Below are 18293 nucleotides of genomic sequence, written 5' to 3' on the forward strand. Positions count from 1 at the left end.
ATGAAAACAACAACTTACAATATCCCAAATAATATCTTCAACCGTTAACACCGTCTGGTCTTCCTCTGCACAAATTACTGTAGAATTACTGCAGATAACATAGGAGATCTTGATATGCCATTTGTATTAAAACATTAACAGTTTCCCATTAGAATAGCTTTTGCAAAGACAATTTACAAATCTCAGAGCCAAACATTTGAAAAAGTCGGTTTATTTAATAGAGAGAGAAAGAAACGAAATTCAATCACGGGCAGTCACGATAAAAGTCCAAACACAGAATCACAATTCAATGCAATATTGACAATAATTTTATTAAAAAAATAGTTTTTACGTAAGTTTTACAGTAAAAGTGCAAGTTTAAAAAGTTTTTGCGTGTTAATTTCAAAGCCAAACAAACAAAATCGTATTACGCAACGAATAACTCTAATGCAACATAAAAAAAAAATCACATTCAAATTATTATGTTTTACTATTTTTTTATATGGTTAATTACTCGCTGTAATGCAAAACAGTTAGTAAATTGTACATCCGCATTCCCATACGTTAGCAGCAGAACTGCAAAAAGGCTACCGCGTAGTGCAAACACGGGGGTTGGCGAGCAAAGTAAGCAGGGGGCAAAGCCCCCTAGTTTATTATAAAACTAGTTTTGCTTGCTAGCACAAGACATTTTGATTAGACTATACATACACATAAGTATAATTAGGGAAGGTTAGTTGTGATGTTTTATCATCACCTGCACTTGATACTGCTGCAGATTTAAATAAGTGTGATTTTGTGGCATTTTGCAGCATTGACACGGAAGGCTTTCATCTTTTTTCCTTGCTATTTTTTAGCTCCACCTGGCCATTTTCTCTCCATTGCCTATCCTTTCAATTCATTAGTCTACTCTACTCCAGTATTCGTTAATGTGTTGTGTTGTGTTGTGTTACACGGTATGCAGGCCAAATCAATTAAATGACTGACCAAGCCACTAGGATTCCTCCTGTCCAGGCCTGTTTGCACCTCTAGGAGTCAGCAAAATAAGTAGGCTGCATAATTAAAAATCAACATGTCTACCTGAAGGACATAAATTGTTTGGCTTACAAATAAAACAGAATGCATAAACCAATCAGCCACACCTTTCACCAACCTGCTTCTCCAGCAATTGACGAAGTTCTTAGGACCACTATACTAACATTAGGTATGGCCTGTTTTTGTTCTCAAAGCAGCCACGAGTCTGGGTGGCTTGGATTCCACAAGTTGTGGGAAACATTCCTTTGAGGGTCCATGTTGACATGACTGCATCACACATTTGTCAGCTGCACATCATGATGTGAATCTCCCGTCCTACCACATCCCAAAGGGGTTCTACTGGATTCAGATCCTGTAATTGAGAAGGCCACTGAAGAACACTGAACTCATTGCTGTGTTCATGAAACCAGTTTGAGATTACTTTCACTTTGTTGCATGGTGCATTATCAAGCTGGAAAATAGCCATTAGAAGTTCAGTAAATTGTGGCCATGAAGGTATGCACATGGTCAGCAACCAAACTCATATAGACGGTGGCATTCAAGAGATGATTGATTGGTTTTTATGTAGCCAAATTGTGCCAAAGTGTTTCCCCACACCCTCACCAGCCTGGTCTGGTGGCAGATTGGGGGCATGGATTCATGCTGCTGCTGCTGCTACCAAATTCCAACCTTACCATCTGTGTGCCTCAGCAGAAATTAAAATTCATCAGACCAAGTTATGGTTTTCCAATCGTCAACTGTCCAGTTTTGGTTAGTCTGTGCCCACTACAGGTTCAGTTTTCTATTCTTGACTGATTTCTTAGATGCGTTTCTGCTCACCACAGTAGTTCAGAATGGTTACCTGAGTTACCGGAGCCTTTCTTTCAGCTTGAAGCAGTCTGGCGGCCATTCTCCTCAGACCTCTCCCATCAACAAGGTTTTGCTGTCCACTCGCTGGATGTGTTTTTGTTTTTCACACAATTCTGATTAAACTGCAGAAACATTTGTGTGTGAAAATCTCAGGAGATCATCAGTTACAGAGATACTCAAAGCAGCCCATCTGACACCAACAATCGTGGCATTGTGTGTATCACCGAGATTACATTTTTCCCCCATTTTGGTATTTTATGTAAAACATTAACTGACTCTCGTGACCTGTATCTGCATGTTTTTATGCATTGCACTGTTACACATGATTGGCTGATTAGATAATTGCATGTGCACGTGTTCCTGATAATGTACTCAGTGAGTGTACACTCACCTAAAGGATTATTAGGAACACCATACTAATACGGTGTCTGACCCCTTTTCGCCTTCAGAACTGTCTTAATTCTACGTGGCATTGATTCAAAAAGGTGCTGAAAGCATTCTTTAGAAATGTTGGCCCATATTGATAGGATAGCATCTTGCAGTTGATGGAGATTTGTGGGATGCACATCCAGGGCACGAAGCTCCCGTTCCACCACATCCCAAAGATGCTCTATTGGGTTGAGATCTGGTGACTGTGGGGGCCATTTTAGTACAGTGAACTCATTGTCATGTTCAAGAAACCAATTTGAAATGATTCGAGCTTTGTGACATGGTGCATTATCTTGCTGGAAGTAGCCATCAGAGGATGGGTACATGGTGGTCATGAAGGGATGGACATGGTCAGAAACAATGCTCAGGTAGCCCATGGCATTTAAACGATGCCCAATTGGCACAAAGGGGCCTAAAGTGTGCCAAGAAAACATCCCCCCCACCATTACACCACCACCAGCCTGCACAGTGGTAACAAGGCATGATGGATCCATGTTCTCATTCTGTTTACGCCAAATTCTGACTCTACCATTTGAATGTCTCAACAGAAATCGAGACTCATCAGACCAGGCAACATTTTTCCAGTCTTCAACTGTCCAATTTTGGTGAGCTCGTGCAAATTGTAGCCTCTCTTTCCTATTCGTAGTGGAGATGAGTAGTACCCGGTGGGATCTTCTGCTGTTGTAGCCCATCCACCTCAAGGTTGTGCGTGTTGTGGCTTCACAAGTGCTTTGCTGCATACCTCGGTTGTAACGAGTGGTTATTTCAGTCAAAGTTGCTCTTCTATCAGCTTGAATCAGTCGGCCCATTCTCCTCTGACCTCTAGTATCAACAAGGCATTTTCGGTCACAGGACTGCCGCATACTGGATGTTTTTCCCTTTTCACACCATTCTTTGTAAACCCTAGAAATGGTTGTGCGTGAAAATCCCAGTAACTGAGCAGATTGTGAAATACTCAGACCGGCCCGTCTGGCACCACCAACCATGCCACGCTCAAAATTGCTTAAATCACCTTTCTTTCCCATTCCGACATTTAGTTTGGAGTTCAGGAGATTGTCTTGACCAGGTCCACACCCCTAAATGCATTGAAGCAACTGCCATGTGATTGGTTGATTAGATAATTGCATTAATGAGAAATTGAACAGGTGTTCCTAATAATCCTTTAGGTGAGTGTATATACATTTAAAATTTCTTGACCCAAACCGAGCACAATTTTAAATAAGAACCCTTGTTTTTTTAACAGCCATCTACAAAGGGTGCATTTCAGAGGGGAACTGGAATGAACTTATTAACTGGTCGTTTCACAGCACCTCTGTCTGGAATCTATCAGTTCTCAGCAAATATTCACATCGGTAAGTATTCTCTTTTCAGCATGTAATGTGATAATTGTGGTCAAGACAAAGCAGAGGCTCAAAAAAAAATCAGTAATCAAATTCCGAAACAGAATCCAAGAGGAGTAATCAAAAACAAATCACAGGGACAAAATCCAGAAAACACAAAGCAAAGCAATAGCACAATAACTCACCAAAACACTCACCACTCCCAGCGCCTTCAATGAACTCCCAGGAACTATGGGAGGCCCTTCCTTTAAATAGGATGAATGGCCGTTCCTGATGGTGATTGGCAGGTGGGCCCGCCCCTTGGGGAGCTACCCACAAAATACAAGGGACATAATTAAGGCCACATTCACTTATAAAGAAACACAAAGAAAAATGTACAAACATTACTACAAATAAATGGCATAAAACAAACAAGAAACAGCATTTTGAAACTCCAGCCAGGGGAGACATGCTGGTTGAAGCATGACAACGAGCTGAGGGCTGACCCTTGATGGTGTTGTGTAGGTGGCCCCGCCTGTTGGGGATCCATCCACAAAACCAGTGGTATATAAGAAAACATACACAGATACGTAGAAACTAAGTGACCAACAAATGTAACATAAGCAGAGAAATAAAAAATGAACAAAACAGACTTAGAAACAGCGTTTGGATCTGAGCTGGGGAAACCCTGGCTGAAACATAGCAATTACAAGATTAGAGTTGTGGTTTGCTGTACTTTTATTTTTGTTTCCTTTTTATTTCCATTGTTTTCGATTTGGTACATTTATATAGCATAGTGCACCCTGGGTAAAGACATTTTAATGATGGCTACACTTCCCACATATAATCTCAGCACATCTAGCATTGTAATAGCAGATTGTGTGAAGTACTGGTAGGAAAGTAAAAATAATGATACTAGGAAGAGTAAAATGTGCAAGTGCTGGTACTACATACTGGTGACCACTGGCTGACTTCAAACAGTGTGCAAGACAAACTCCTGGCACTCCAAAGAGAAAAACATAGAAGTGCTTATGTAAATTAGCGGTGAGTACATCGGCCTACTTCAGGCACAAAGGTTTCAGCAAAGTGTAGAATTTGTAGAGCAGTGGGGCACAGTTGGTGACAGGCAGGTGCAGGAAGATGTAGGGGGAGAATGCAGAATCTGTGCCACTTGTACTTCTACGCCAGTTGCTATTATACGCTATTATATGCCCTAGGCAAAGCTTATTAGTGTGCCAACTGTCTGTTCAGTAGATAACCCATGCAATCAGGTACCCCCCCCTTTATGATCTGTGCCTAATTTGCCTTAATGGTGGCACCGACCCTGGTTATACTTTACTAGTTTACTTGCAAATCAATAGGGAATGACTGGTGTCTGCCCAGTATGGACAAAAGGCAAAGTCCAGTTTTAATTCCCAGTTCATCCCTGCCCAGTTTCTTGGAGGTATGCATTGTCAGCACTAGCCACTACCCTACGGTACCATCCTAAAATACAAAGTGTTAACTATTTTAAGTGTATTCCTTCTTTTTCCAACAATGACATATTGTTCATTTTTCTAATTCAAGACCACAGTGAATTAAAATCCAAGGGCCAACTACGAGCAAGAGACAACGTCAGAGTGCTGATATGCATTGAGTCCCTTTGCCATGGATACACGTAAGTATTGTTCTGAGTCTTTGAAAGTCCATGAACTTAAATTAGGCAGTCATCTATTTCTGTTCGTTTTGAAATCCCTGTTACTGGTTTTAAGGGTTATGTTTCCTAATACCTTTGTAACTCATCGGAGCGTCTAGTGTTTATTACTTTTACGAAACTAGAGTTGCTGTCTTCTTTTCTGCAAAGGCATTGACTTCTAGAAATCACTTTAAGATTTTTTTTAATCTCGAAGCACAAGAAAATGGGATATGGCCACCGAGGGCTCATTTGGTGGTCTAGGATCGGATCTTTTTCATTTATTTCTTAAACTGGAAAGTCACTCAACACCATTTGCTTTCTTGAAGAGCTATTAGATGACTCTACTGTTTACAGTGGATCCTGCCCAAAAATAAGTTTCTTTTCCAGTGTAAATTCCCCTTGGGATTAATAAAGTATCTATCTATCTCTCTATCTATCTATCTATCTATCTATCTATCTATCTATCTATCTATCTATCTATCTATCTATCTATCTATCTATCTATCTATCTATCTATCTACTGTACATTATATTGCCAAAAATATTGAGGCATTCCTCCAAATCATTGAATTCAGGTGTTCCAATCTATCTATCTAAAGTCCTAAAATGATAAAAAAATAAAATAACTATTTGGAATCCTTTTGATTTTGGCAAAATAGATCTTCTGGCAAAATTAGACTTATTTTCAACTAACCACTTAAAGTATTATGACTGAAAAAAGCATAAAAAGCTTGGTTGACAGTTTTAATACTCTGCCATTGTATAGACTTGCGCAACATAATGTTAATAATTATATAGGGTGGTCCAGATCTAATTATGCAATTTTCATTACGCTATAACTTATTAATTTTATTACATAGAAAATCACCCGAAAAATCCCGGATCATCGAATAGTGTGTGGACTGACAACATGAAGAATCGTCTTCACGTCAAACTGGAATCGTCCCCGCATAAATCAAAGTCATCCAGATGATCTGGATCTGCATAATAAGATCTGGACCACCCTGTATATACTAGTGCTTTATTTTACTCATATAAAGTCTCTTAGTGCTACAGTAGCTGCTGAAATGACAGTTAATATCCGTCTATCTGTAATTATTCCACTTCAGTTTCGAAACTAACTTCTGCCCAGCTAAGTGACAGTGTCCACTTGTGGAACTGCAGTTGTTTTAAATGGCTACTTTAACATTTTTATGAACCTTTAACTTTACCTTTCGGATACATTTTTAAAATTCTTTGTAATGGTTTTTAAGGGTGCTGAATCCACATTGTTTATTAATTTAGGAATTAGACATTGTTTTAAGGATATTCAGATATTTTTGTGCCACCCTGTGAGACCACCTTGGATTTTAATGGGTGCTGCCATGTTTTTGTTTTAGCAAGGAAATTTGTTCACAATACGCACTTCAATCTCTGAAGCTCTTTTTATAGGACAAGTTAATCCTGGAAATGTCTAAAATAGCCATGTTTAATGTGTGCACCCCACAATACTTACCTCTTTAAATATATCACTTCATTCTCATCATAGACACAGTGCACTTTATGCTCAATAGCACTTTATTCTCACAGAGAGGAATATCTTGGCAGGGGCGAGACACCTCCCTGCTCCTGAGCTCATCTCCCACTGGGATTCATGGATATGTCGGTCCACTTTTGGATTGCTTCCACTAAAAGGGCTACATTTCAGAAAAGGCCTAGAGCCTGCTTCAAGAGCTGCACTGCAGATAGAGATCGATCGATAGATAGATAGATAGATAGATAGATAGATAGATAGATAGATAGATAGATAGATAGATACTTTATTAATCCCAAGGGGAAATTCACATACTCCAGCAGTAGCATACTGATAAAAAACAATAAATTAAAGAGTGATAAAAATGCACGTATAAGAGACAATAACTTTGTATAATGATAACGTTTACCCCCCGGGTGGAATTGAACAGTCGCATAGTGTGGGGTCTCCTCAGTCTGTCAGTGGAGCAGGACGGTGACAGCAGTCTGTCGCTGAAGCTCCTCCTGTCTGGAGATGACCCTGTTCAGTGGATGCAGTGGATTCTCCATGATTGATGGGAGCCTGCTCAGCGCCCGTCGCTCTGCCATGGATGTCAAACTGTCCAGCTCCATGCCTACAATAGAGTCTGCCTTCCTCACCAGTTTGTCCAGGAGTGAGGTGCCCCTCTTCTTTATGCTGCCTCCCCAGCACACCACCGTGTAGAAGAGGGCGCTCGCCACAACCGTCTGATAGAACATCTGCAGCATCTTATTGCAGATGTTGAAGGACGCCAGTCTTCTAAGGAAGTATAGTCGGCTTTGTCCTCTCTTGCACAGAGCATCAGTATTGGCAGTCCAGTCCAATTTGTCATCCAGCTGCACTCCCAGGTATTTCTAGGTCTGTACCCTCTGCACACAGTCACCTCTGATGATCACAGGGTCCATGAGGGGCCTGGGCCTCCTAAAATCCACCACCAGCTCTTTGGTCTTACTGGTGTTCAGGTGTAAGTGGTTTGAGTCACACCATTTAAACAAAGTCCTTGATTAGGTTCTTATACTCCTCCTCCTGCCCACTCCTGATGCAGCCCACGATAGCAGTGTTGTCAGCGAACCTTTGCACATGGCAGGACTCCGAGTTGTATTGGAAGTCTGATGTATATAGGCTGAACAGAACTGGAGAAAGTACAGTCCCCAGCGGCACTCCTGTGCTGCTGACCACAACGTCAGACCTGCAGTCCCCGAGACGCACATACTGAGGTCTGTCTGTAAGATAGTCCACGATCCATGCCACCAGGTGTGAGTCTACTCCCATCGCTGTCAGCTTGTCACTAAGGAGCCGAGGTTGGATGGTGTTGAAGGTGCTAGAGAAGTCCAGAAACATAGTTCTTACAGTGGGAGAGGGATCAGTGTTGCATATAGATGATGGCATCCTCCACTCCCACTTTCTCCCGGTATGCAAACTGCAGAGGGTCGAGGACGTGGCGGACCTGCCACCTCAGGTGGTGAAGCAGCAGCCGCTCCATGGTCTTCATCAGATGTGACGTCAGAGCGACAGGCCAGAAGTCATTCAGCTTATTAGGACGTGACACCTTTGAGACTGGGGTGATGCAAGATGTTTTCCAAAGCCAAAAGAATGTTTTATGTCACTTTTTTGTCACCCTTTAAATCGGGCTTATTTTAAAACCTACATACTGTATATATGTTTGGTATCATTCTTTTTAGAATTTATCGAACTTTAATGTGGTGTTGTTAGATTTTCAGATTCTTAAATTATAAACTAAAATATTTCAAGAACTCATGTCCCGTGAGATGAGACTTTGTGCCAAAAGATTTAACCATGCCTGGGGCCAGAAACAAAAGACAAAGAATAGGACAGCTGCTGTACAGGCTTTTAAATGTTCAAAGCGCTGCATGAGATGCACATCACACGGTGTGGCAGCAGCAACAAGCCAGCAGATGATTGAGCGAAGAGGAGGTAAAAACTATTTGTTTCCCATTGTATCGCTGTTTAAGAGGGGATTTCAGAGGAGCGACTGTTTCTCCTTGGGGTGGGTTCAGCCCCCCTCCTTACAGAGATGCGAAGTGACTGGCGCATAACGCAGGCTTAGTTGGCGAGCGAAGCAAAAAGGGGGGGAACCCCCTAGTCCTAATATAAAAACAACACGCACAAGTTAAATAGTACAAGGCATATTTAGCAAACTGTACATTTTAATTCTGTACATTTGGTGGCCTATCGTAAATTCCCAATCAGTCAAACTTTACTTTATATTGTTCATGCACCATCACACTATTCTCTCGATACAGCAAAAAAGAAAAAGTTGTGAGATTGTTTAATAAAAACAACAAAAGTCAAACAAATAGAAGAACTTAGAAACAAACACTAGAAGAACTTAGAAAAATTGTGATCTCATTACATCAAGGACAGACGGACTAAATGGTGGAAAAGAAGATTGACTTGACTCAAGCAATCTATAGCATGGCCAAACATGTCCATTTAAGAGACATAATACCAGAAAACAAATTCCAAAGAACAAGGATAAAAAGCGGTGCAGTTTTGCCAAGATTTAATTGTTGCAATTGATAGACATTCACAAACAGACCTCCACAGATTATGCTGTTGTGAAAAAATCTTAAAGAATGGTCACTAATAGTTTTGTGAAACTTTGGAACACTAAGATGGCCTAGCAGAGGTGGTCTTAAGGGTGTGCAGGGTCTAGGGCTGACCAACCCCACGCGAGGCCGGTTATGTCAAACACTGATACCGGTATGTGTTCACTGTGTAAACCTGTGTGCGAATTTAATAACAATAATGTTAACATACACTGGATTTTCTCATTACAATATTCAGCTAAAGTTTTGCATGATAACACACGGACTTTATCAAAATATAACGATATAATCTAATTAAAAAATGCAATGCATAATTGATGACAATACCACGACAGTGCGAAATGCAATGCGGTGTCATGTGGAAATTAGCAGAGCCTCTTCTAGAAAATGTACCCAGAGTGCAAGCACACTCTGAGTCTCGATACGCAGGATGTCATAGTCATAACTCACGTCGATGTCATGTCAGCCTGTTATCATTAGCGATACATGTTTTTGTGCATTAATATTTGCACGTGTTTATGGCCTAAAAATAAAATGTGAGTTTCAGTGTTTTCGACAGGAAGTGTAAAATTAACGTAGAGGTATCATTATGAAATCTCTTACCGCTTTCCAGGTTCAGAGACAAAAATCCACTTTTCTTACCTTCCAATTGGAAAACTAGCTGATGATATCTTCGTAGTCTAATCTGGATGCAGTTTCTTTTTCTATAGATAGGAGAAGCCAACCCAGTGACTAATTGGCTATACCTATTTTAGGAAGGGATTATACTTGCGACCCTTTTCAGGCAATGAAGGTGGACTATGGAATGCTTTTAAAGACGTACATGTACGGAATGTGACATTGAAGAGGGATTTTAAAAGGGTTCCTCTTAGAAGCATCTCAAATATATATATACTGAATAATATAACTTGACAAATCCGCTGAAATGGGACACGCGGACCTGAAAAGTAGGACCCTCTTAGGCATGGGGAATGTGACATTCGTCCCACTTGCTACCCCCAAATGCCACTCTTGTGGCCTACATCAGAAGATCTAATTTCTTTCACGGGTAAATGAGCGATAACCAGTGCAGAAGATATGATGCCATGTTGTTGTTGACAGCTTTGTCAATAAACATCCCAAGATTATATTATACTGGCTAGGAAACCAGTAGAGATGAATCAGCTGAGATAGAATGTAACCACTATGTTTGTTGGAGTCTGGAGTCTGGACTCTGGTAGCTATGTTTCAAGTTTGCAGTATGCTGGTATTTTGTTCAATAGAATATGACCATAATTTATTGCACAAGTGGTAGAAGTGTTGTGAAAAAATTGATGTTGAAGAAGGAGAGGTGTGAATGGACTTTGATGATGTAATGAATGAGCTCTAATGAAAATTTGACTGCAGCAGAATGAAAGTAATGGATTTTACAGGGGATGATCAGAGACTGGACAAGTGTCAATATTTAGTGAGAAGGGGCCTCATGTATAAATGGTGCGTATGCACAAAACTGTTGCATAAACCTGTTTCCATGTTCAAATCGTGATGTATAAAACCTAAACTTGGCGTAAAGCCACCCACATTTCCACAGTAGCTCATACCCTGGCGTATGCAAGTTCTGCACTCGGTTTTGCAGATTGGCGGCACACAGCGTCAAAGCAGTGCTATTGTTCCAGTGTGGATTATCTTTCTTTTTTAGATCCACATCCCTGATGCGGCTTTATAAATACACTGAAATTAACCGCATATTGTTTATTAGTTTAATGCATCTGATTGTAATTAACCTGTAAAATATAATGGTCCACAGAATGGTCAAACTATTCTAAATACCATAACTGCTTTAGCGTTGTTACTCTCACTACACCTTCTTCTTCTTCTTTCAGCTGCTCCCGTTAGGTGTTGCCACAGTAGATCATCTTTTTCCATATACTCTCACTGCACCACTCGGAGTATTTATATCACTGTATCTAAGTGGGGAATCACAGCTTAGCAGCTGATTGGAAAGAGAATTATTGGTATACAGCATCAAGCACATGCTGCCTCAGCCATGCTGCCTATTGAACTGCTCTCATATGGCAAACGCTTCAGAGCCTTTCCTCGCTGTTCAGAAACAGTTTCATCCCAAGAACTATAAACGCACTCAATCAGTCCATCAAGTGCTCCTTGTAGAACTGCTTGTACTTATAAGTACAATTACCTCACTGTAAACTTGCGATACAGTTATAATATTGCACAACCTGAGCCACTTTTTAAAGCACGTATATACATATGATGACGATATAATTTTTAAGATGAAATGCAGCAAAATATGTTTATTATATTATACAGATAAAACTGTAACTTCATTTAAATAATATATATTGTTAATAATTAAACATGTGAGGACACTGTGTCTCTGCGCTAACAAGGAGCTGGTGCTCCGTTCATGGATTGTTCCTGCCTCGTGCTGTATTCTTCTAAACACGTACTATGAAGAGATTTCACTGTTCCTTAAAAGTTTAGAAGAATCGTCGTTGTAAGCTTACAGATGGCTTTACGTCTATTCCAGAGCTGGTTGTGTGATGATTGGATATTTGGAGAAAAAAAAGGAAGGACAGGAATTGGAGGTTAGTACGTTTGAAAGATACAGTACTGCTGCAATAAATTATTTCATCGAAGGTCACGCACGGCATGAACAATCACTGCTCCACCGTGTTCCCATGTTTAATAACATGCTTTAACTCCTATCATCATGAAAATTATATTACATATACATCTTAGTATTTTAATTATTCAGAGAGCTGTAATATTACGAATGTAATGGATTGTGTCCTGTCGGAGGAAAAGAAAGCCTGGAAGCACATAGTGATTCACACACATAGAGCACATAGAAGATCAAATACAAAACAAAGCATTTAATGTGCTACTTTAGTTACGATGGGATTTGAGAAACTAGTAAATTAAATGATTTTAAGATGAAGTTTATGATGTTCTACTTTAATGACAAAATAAACTACATGATTAAAGTGGAAATTTCGAGAGTAAAATTGACATTTTGTGCTTTTTTTCCCACTATGTACCATTTTTTTTTCTCTGTACCCTAACAAACTTTCATATGACATTCAAGACGGTGGCCTACGACTTGCGTTTTCACGGCGACTTTGATATCTGACAACTTCTTTTTTATTTTGGGCACTGTGCGACTTTGTGAACTTGAACTTTCGAGTTTCTGCGACGCACTATGTCACTCGATCAATTTCCTTTTGTTGTTTATATCACTGTTTAAACCAACAAATACTACGTTTTTCTTTGCCTCCACTTGGTATTCGCTGAAATTCTTCTATTTCCCCACCCGCTTTTGCCATTGCCTTTTCACAGACCACTGAGCTTAAGGGCTATTTATATTGATTTACATATTCAAACAGGTGTAATTCTGGGAGGAGACGAGGCGGGACAGCAGGCACGTGCATCTACATTACTTTTCACACTGACCGGGATTTATGGAGCGGAAGAATGTGGAAGTTCGCCAACGCACAGATTTATGCATTTGGATTTTTTTGTGCGTAAGCACATTTCCACTTTTGTACTTACGCCATGTTATAGTGTGAATTCTACACACGGCATTATGCATGAGGCCCAAGGTGTTTTATTGTGAAAAAGCTTGTAGGGGTACCTCTCCTTAACACCTAAATCCCATTTATCAAATACACAGATTCTGTTTAAAGTCGATCCACATTATAGTATTTAACTCTTTGTCACTACTTTAATTTGCCTATGCTTAACACCTACCAACCTTTGGGTATATATAGTTCACAGCTGCAATGCTCTTGCACCCAGGACTACGGTCCATTACCTTACTGTTAATAGTTTCATCAGATTTCACTCAGGTATGACTGTTACTGTTGCCTTCCTATTAGGAGTGGTCTCTTTTCTTTACCGTGATTGACTTAGCTGAGATAGAAACCTGGTTCTTAGCTCCCGGTGGTTATAATAGAGCAAACATGCAGGCAGTAAAGCAGGCTTTAATGAGTTTTAACCATTAAGCATTATTCAAACAGATAGTACCATACACAAAGGCAAAATAAAGTGCAAACACCATACAACCTGATACTGCTGGATGTTTAGTCTTTACAGGTGGCCCATTTCTTGCATTGTTGCCTTGGATTCTCTTTCCCCTCTTTCTCCTTCCCTCCTCTCTTCTTATTCTGATCAGCTCTTTTACTGATCTTGAATAGCTCTTTGACATTATTCAAAGTTTATAAAACTAAAATCATGTTTCCAGCTTGGAAGCCAACAACTGAGCATTTTCATATAATTTAGAAACAGCATGGTAGGCAAGGAAACTTAAAATCAGCTATTGAAACCATACATGCATTATGGTACAGTAGCAATTCTGCATTATACATTAGATTTAAACTTTTTCATATCTGCTATCAAAAAAATGCATAGCCAAGCAATACCTTGGACTTACAATATTATTGTGCTTACTACACTTTCAACTTAAATTAATTATCAAAATATTCATGTAATTCTTAAGCAAACATAAATACATTAGCAGACAAATTGCAGTTGTCAGTAGTTGAGTAACAAGTTGCTTTGGCATAACATGCCGCTTTAGTGGAGAAAGGAATAAATCATCTTTGTAAATGTCCACTTTGTAAACACAACAAGAAAAGTTTTTTTCCTTCCAGAAAGGTTCTTCTCCATCCAGAAATGTTCTACTCCTTCTTCCTAAAGAACAAAAAAGGACAAAAAGCACAAAAAGGGAGCAGGCCTCCAAAACATCCCCACAGAAGGCCAAAGCAACTGTGATTATAATCTGGTCCCCAAGAATAGGCCTCACCCCAAGACGCCTGACCCCAAACTCAGGCTTTCTGGCCTGCACAATCTTAAAATGGGGCTTTGGCTGATAATGTTCAAAATGATCCTCAACAAAATGAAAGAGGGGAAGCATAAACCCTCAGACTCACAAAACAAAGCAAACCTCTTTAAATATTTAACAATTTATTAAGAACAATCTAAAGGAGCTTTCTGAAATTAGGTGTATGAGCTGCCAATATGATGTATTAATGTTTGAATGTGCTAATGTTGATTATTTTATTACAGGTCATTAGAAATGATTGTTGGACTGGAGAGCAACAGTAAAATATTCACAGTGTTCGTTCACGGTCTACTGGAGCTTCAGGTAAGCAGAGTAGCAGAATGGCCATTTTAAATCATTCACATCCCAAGGTATATGTGCTGCTCTGTTTTCTTTTTACCACAACTAATGTTTGTTTTACAACTGATTTACAGATAATAGAATAGTCTTGCCTGTTTCCGGGCAAGCTGTAATTTTTCTGTTCCAGTATTATTTATTTTTAACAGAAACCACTGCTGGATTTTCTTCATTATCTAATAAAATTTTTTAAATGCATTTACAACTATTCATCCTCGGACCACTGAATCTCAGAAGCCTGAGCCAGTCTGTGCTGCACTTCAAAAAATTACAAGTCTACAGCTTCTCTTAGTGGTATAGAAAGAAATACAGATTGGTACAGAGTGCATCACACTCATTTTTAAACTCACCTTTAATCCCTAAACTTAAAAAATAAACATATTTATGACAAGATTGTTTTTGTCTGCCAAGATGTGTGTCCTAAGTATCTTCAGAGCAGGGGTCTACAGCTCTGGTCTTGGAACGCTTCTGTGGCTACAGGTTTTCATTCTTTCAGCTTTGGTTACTAATTGACTTCTTTTCCCTTCATTTTAATTAACTCTCTGAATATTCTTTCCAAAAAACATAGTTTCTAAAAAGCAATGGTTTCACAAAGAAATCAATATAAAATGTCTGTTGCTGCATTCTGCGGTTGCCACTTTGCCAAGAATGAGCGTCAGACTTGCTGAAAGACTGTCTTCGCATCATGGTCACAGTGCATTGCAATCTGGTTTCTACCTCTTATCATTGTTAAGTGGCAGTCCTCCTGGCAAACATGGCTGGAGGCGTATCAGCTACATGAACCCGTTCAGCACCAAGATTAGCTGGGGACCGGTAAGCTGAAGCTGGAACCTCACATTCGTTTTCGATCACTTGTATCAAAATCGGAGTCCGGCAGGTCATAGTCCCAGTTCAGAGATAATGGGCAAAATGTCATCCATGGGGCATTTTGCTTTACGTATTCGCTTTGAGCTCTCGCCATTATGTCAGTGCCATTTTTGCCCTTGACTGTGCCTTACTACTCAGAAATCTCAGTCAAACGAATGAAGCTAACTTTCCTTCTAGCAACGAGAGTCCAACTAAAACATAACGGTTGGTTTTGTCACAGTTTATAGTTGATTACCATCATCAACTCCTCCTTCTGACAAAAGTCAACATCAGCGCTGAAAGAGTTAAATTGCTTTTCAAGATTCAAGATTTTTGTTCCTTAAATGGCACCCAAACAGAAATGAGATGTGAAGTGACCCAGCAGATGATCATCTAAGTCAGGGCCTCAAACTCTGACCAATTTCACTCCAACCAGTTTCTTACACAGAAGCCCAAACTTATTGTTAATAAGGTTAGGAGCATGTACTGATATAGCGTGTTGCCACATCCGTCACACGACAAACCACCCCAGGATCCTAAATTAGGATCCAAGTGCAGCCGTGCAAAGGGTGACCTCTCAGCACCACACTAGTTTGAATGGAATGGAACAGTGTGAGGTTTGTGAGGTGGCTAGAGTGCCAGGCCTGCCACCAACCCCCAAACTTTCCCTGCAAGTTAGAGGACTTGGTGGAATGATATTAATTCATACTTGTGGCCACTAGATGGCAGAATTGAAGCACTTTAAATGTAAAGACCCACATTGTTACAAATGCACTTCATGGTGTGTTGTAATGGCTTCTTATTTCACTTGTAGCTAAACTTTTTATTCGAGGCTCATGTTTACTTGAAATTGAACTGAGTTCTATTTTTGCCATTTTTGAAAAGGATGTTTGATTTGCCAGGTCCTCAAGGTGCTTGTCTTTTCATGTGATGTTATACATATCCAAGCTTTACACATAATGTGTATTTATAGATATTTGTCCTCGTTACCCATTCAGACTGGAGAAGGGCTTTCAGATCACCAGTGTAACTTTGTGGCCTTTACTTTGTACCATGTCATCCTGATTACACTTTGGGCATTATTAATTTATTACAAAAAGCTGTTATAGACATAAAATAGTAGTTTAAAATTCACTTAGTCTAATTCATGGTCATGGAGCATTTCCATGCAGCACTGCATGCAAGACGTTAAAAAGCCCTTTATAGGCTGCCAGTCCTACACTCCCTCTCACATGATGCCAAGCTGGAATGACCAGTCAAGGTAACTTGCATGTCTTGGGGGGATGTGGGAGGAAAATCCTGGCACTTATAAAATCCACATGTATACTGTATACATATATATATATATATATATACACATATACAGTATATATATATATATATATATATATATATATATATATATATATATATATATATATATATATATATATATATATATATATATAAGCCACACTTAGCCAATTTAAAAGTATTTGCTCCCTATCGCCAATAGTGTTCCTACAGCACCTTTCCTCGGAACCCTCATATGTCTGAACTTCTCTTCACCAGCGCTCCCACTCTCATGTGCGTTCCCATAAAGCCTGCTTCTCCTGTCTGCTTTGATATCTCCTGTCTTTGGAGGCAACTCCCTCAGCCTGACTTCTATGCCATTTGTTCTCCTTGTGTGTCTCACAGTTGCACCAAATCCAAACTGTCCAATCATATTTCTCACATGCACACACACACACACATAGTAGAGAAGTTAATTTGGCCAATCAAAGACAACTGATTTTCTTTTCTTTTTCTTGCAGGTTGGACAATACACCTCTGTATTTGTGGACAATGGATCTGGAGCCCCCATAACAGTACAGAATGGTTCTGACTTCACAGGCTTGTTCCTGGGTGCATAACTCTAACCGTTTATATAAATGAACATTTATTACTCTGCCAGGATGGAAAGAGTGATTATCATCAATACAATAAATGATGATGGTGAGGAGGTATAAGAGGCAAAGCTGGATTCTATTTAGGTTCCTGCTAAAGAGTAAGGTCATTAAAACATTGAAGCATATGAAAAGCCTTTTAGTCTCTTTACAACTCATTTGCCATCTGGCGACACCTGTACCAGTGTGTTGGTGTAGGGATTGCTTTACAGGCTTTTACTAGTGCCATCTTATGAGCAGACCCATCAGAGACTGCTAGTGCTCCTGTTCCTTGCATCCCTTCCATTTCTAGAGTGTGTCTCAATTGGGTTTTCTTGTCCAATTAGCTGAAACCCTTCACTACTCCCACTTTTTAAAGAGGGCTTTTCTGTAAAATGTGTCTGTGTTCTCTAGATGATTCCTTGAGGTTTGAAGACACCTTGTATTTCTTAGTTGTGATGTTTATTGTGCCCATGAGTCATAAACCTAAATGAAAGATGGACTTTTACAGTGGATTCAGAAAATATTCAGACCCCTTTCACTTTTACACATTTTGCTATGTTGCAGGCCAGTACTAAAATCATATAAATTCATTCTTCCCCACATCAAGCAGCATGCAATACCCCAGAGTTACAAATGAAAGCAGTATTTAATTTTTTTTTTTTGCAAATTTATTAAAAATAAAAAAGTGAAATATCATGTTGGGCACTTGCTCCCTGGGATTGTGTTCTTTATTTAATGCAGAACAGATTTGAGCCTTATACACTTCCCTTTATTAATCATAGTGGAAATAATCACTATATATATATATATATATATATATATATATATATATATATATATATATATATATATATATATAAAGATAGATATAGATATTTATTTATATATATATATATATATTTAATTTGCTTTAACACGTAACTTGCACTCAGGACATACAATATAATATAATCATTTATACATGCATATCCAAGCTGAAG

The 18293-nt window shown here is 39.4% G+C and overlaps 1 protein-coding gene across 2 annotated transcripts in view; it reads left to right on the forward strand.

Moving 5' to 3' along the window:
- c1qtnf12 (C1q and TNF related 12) overlaps positions 1-18060 on the forward strand; it is a 115272-nt gene extending 97212 nt beyond the window's left edge. For both annotated transcript variants that reach the window (XM_039755755.1, XM_039755756.1), the window contains exons 5-8: positions 3533-3641; positions 5175-5265; positions 14449-14527; positions 17200-18060. In XM_039755755.1, coding sequence (XP_039611689.1) covers positions 3533-3641; positions 5175-5265; positions 14449-14527; positions 17200-17298 — 378 coding nt within the window. In that variant the 3' untranslated portion in view covers positions 17299-18060. The remainder of the gene's footprint in view (positions 1-3532; positions 3642-5174; positions 5266-14448; positions 14528-17199) is intronic.
- The last annotated feature ends 233 nt before the right edge of the window (positions 18061-18293 follow it).

The sequence above is a fragment of the Polypterus senegalus genome, chromosome 6 (genome assembly GCF_016835505.1).
Source record: "Polypterus senegalus isolate Bchr_013 chromosome 6, ASM1683550v1, whole genome shotgun sequence".
Taxonomy (NCBI): Eukaryota; Metazoa; Chordata; class Cladistia; order Polypteriformes; family Polypteridae; genus Polypterus; species Polypterus senegalus.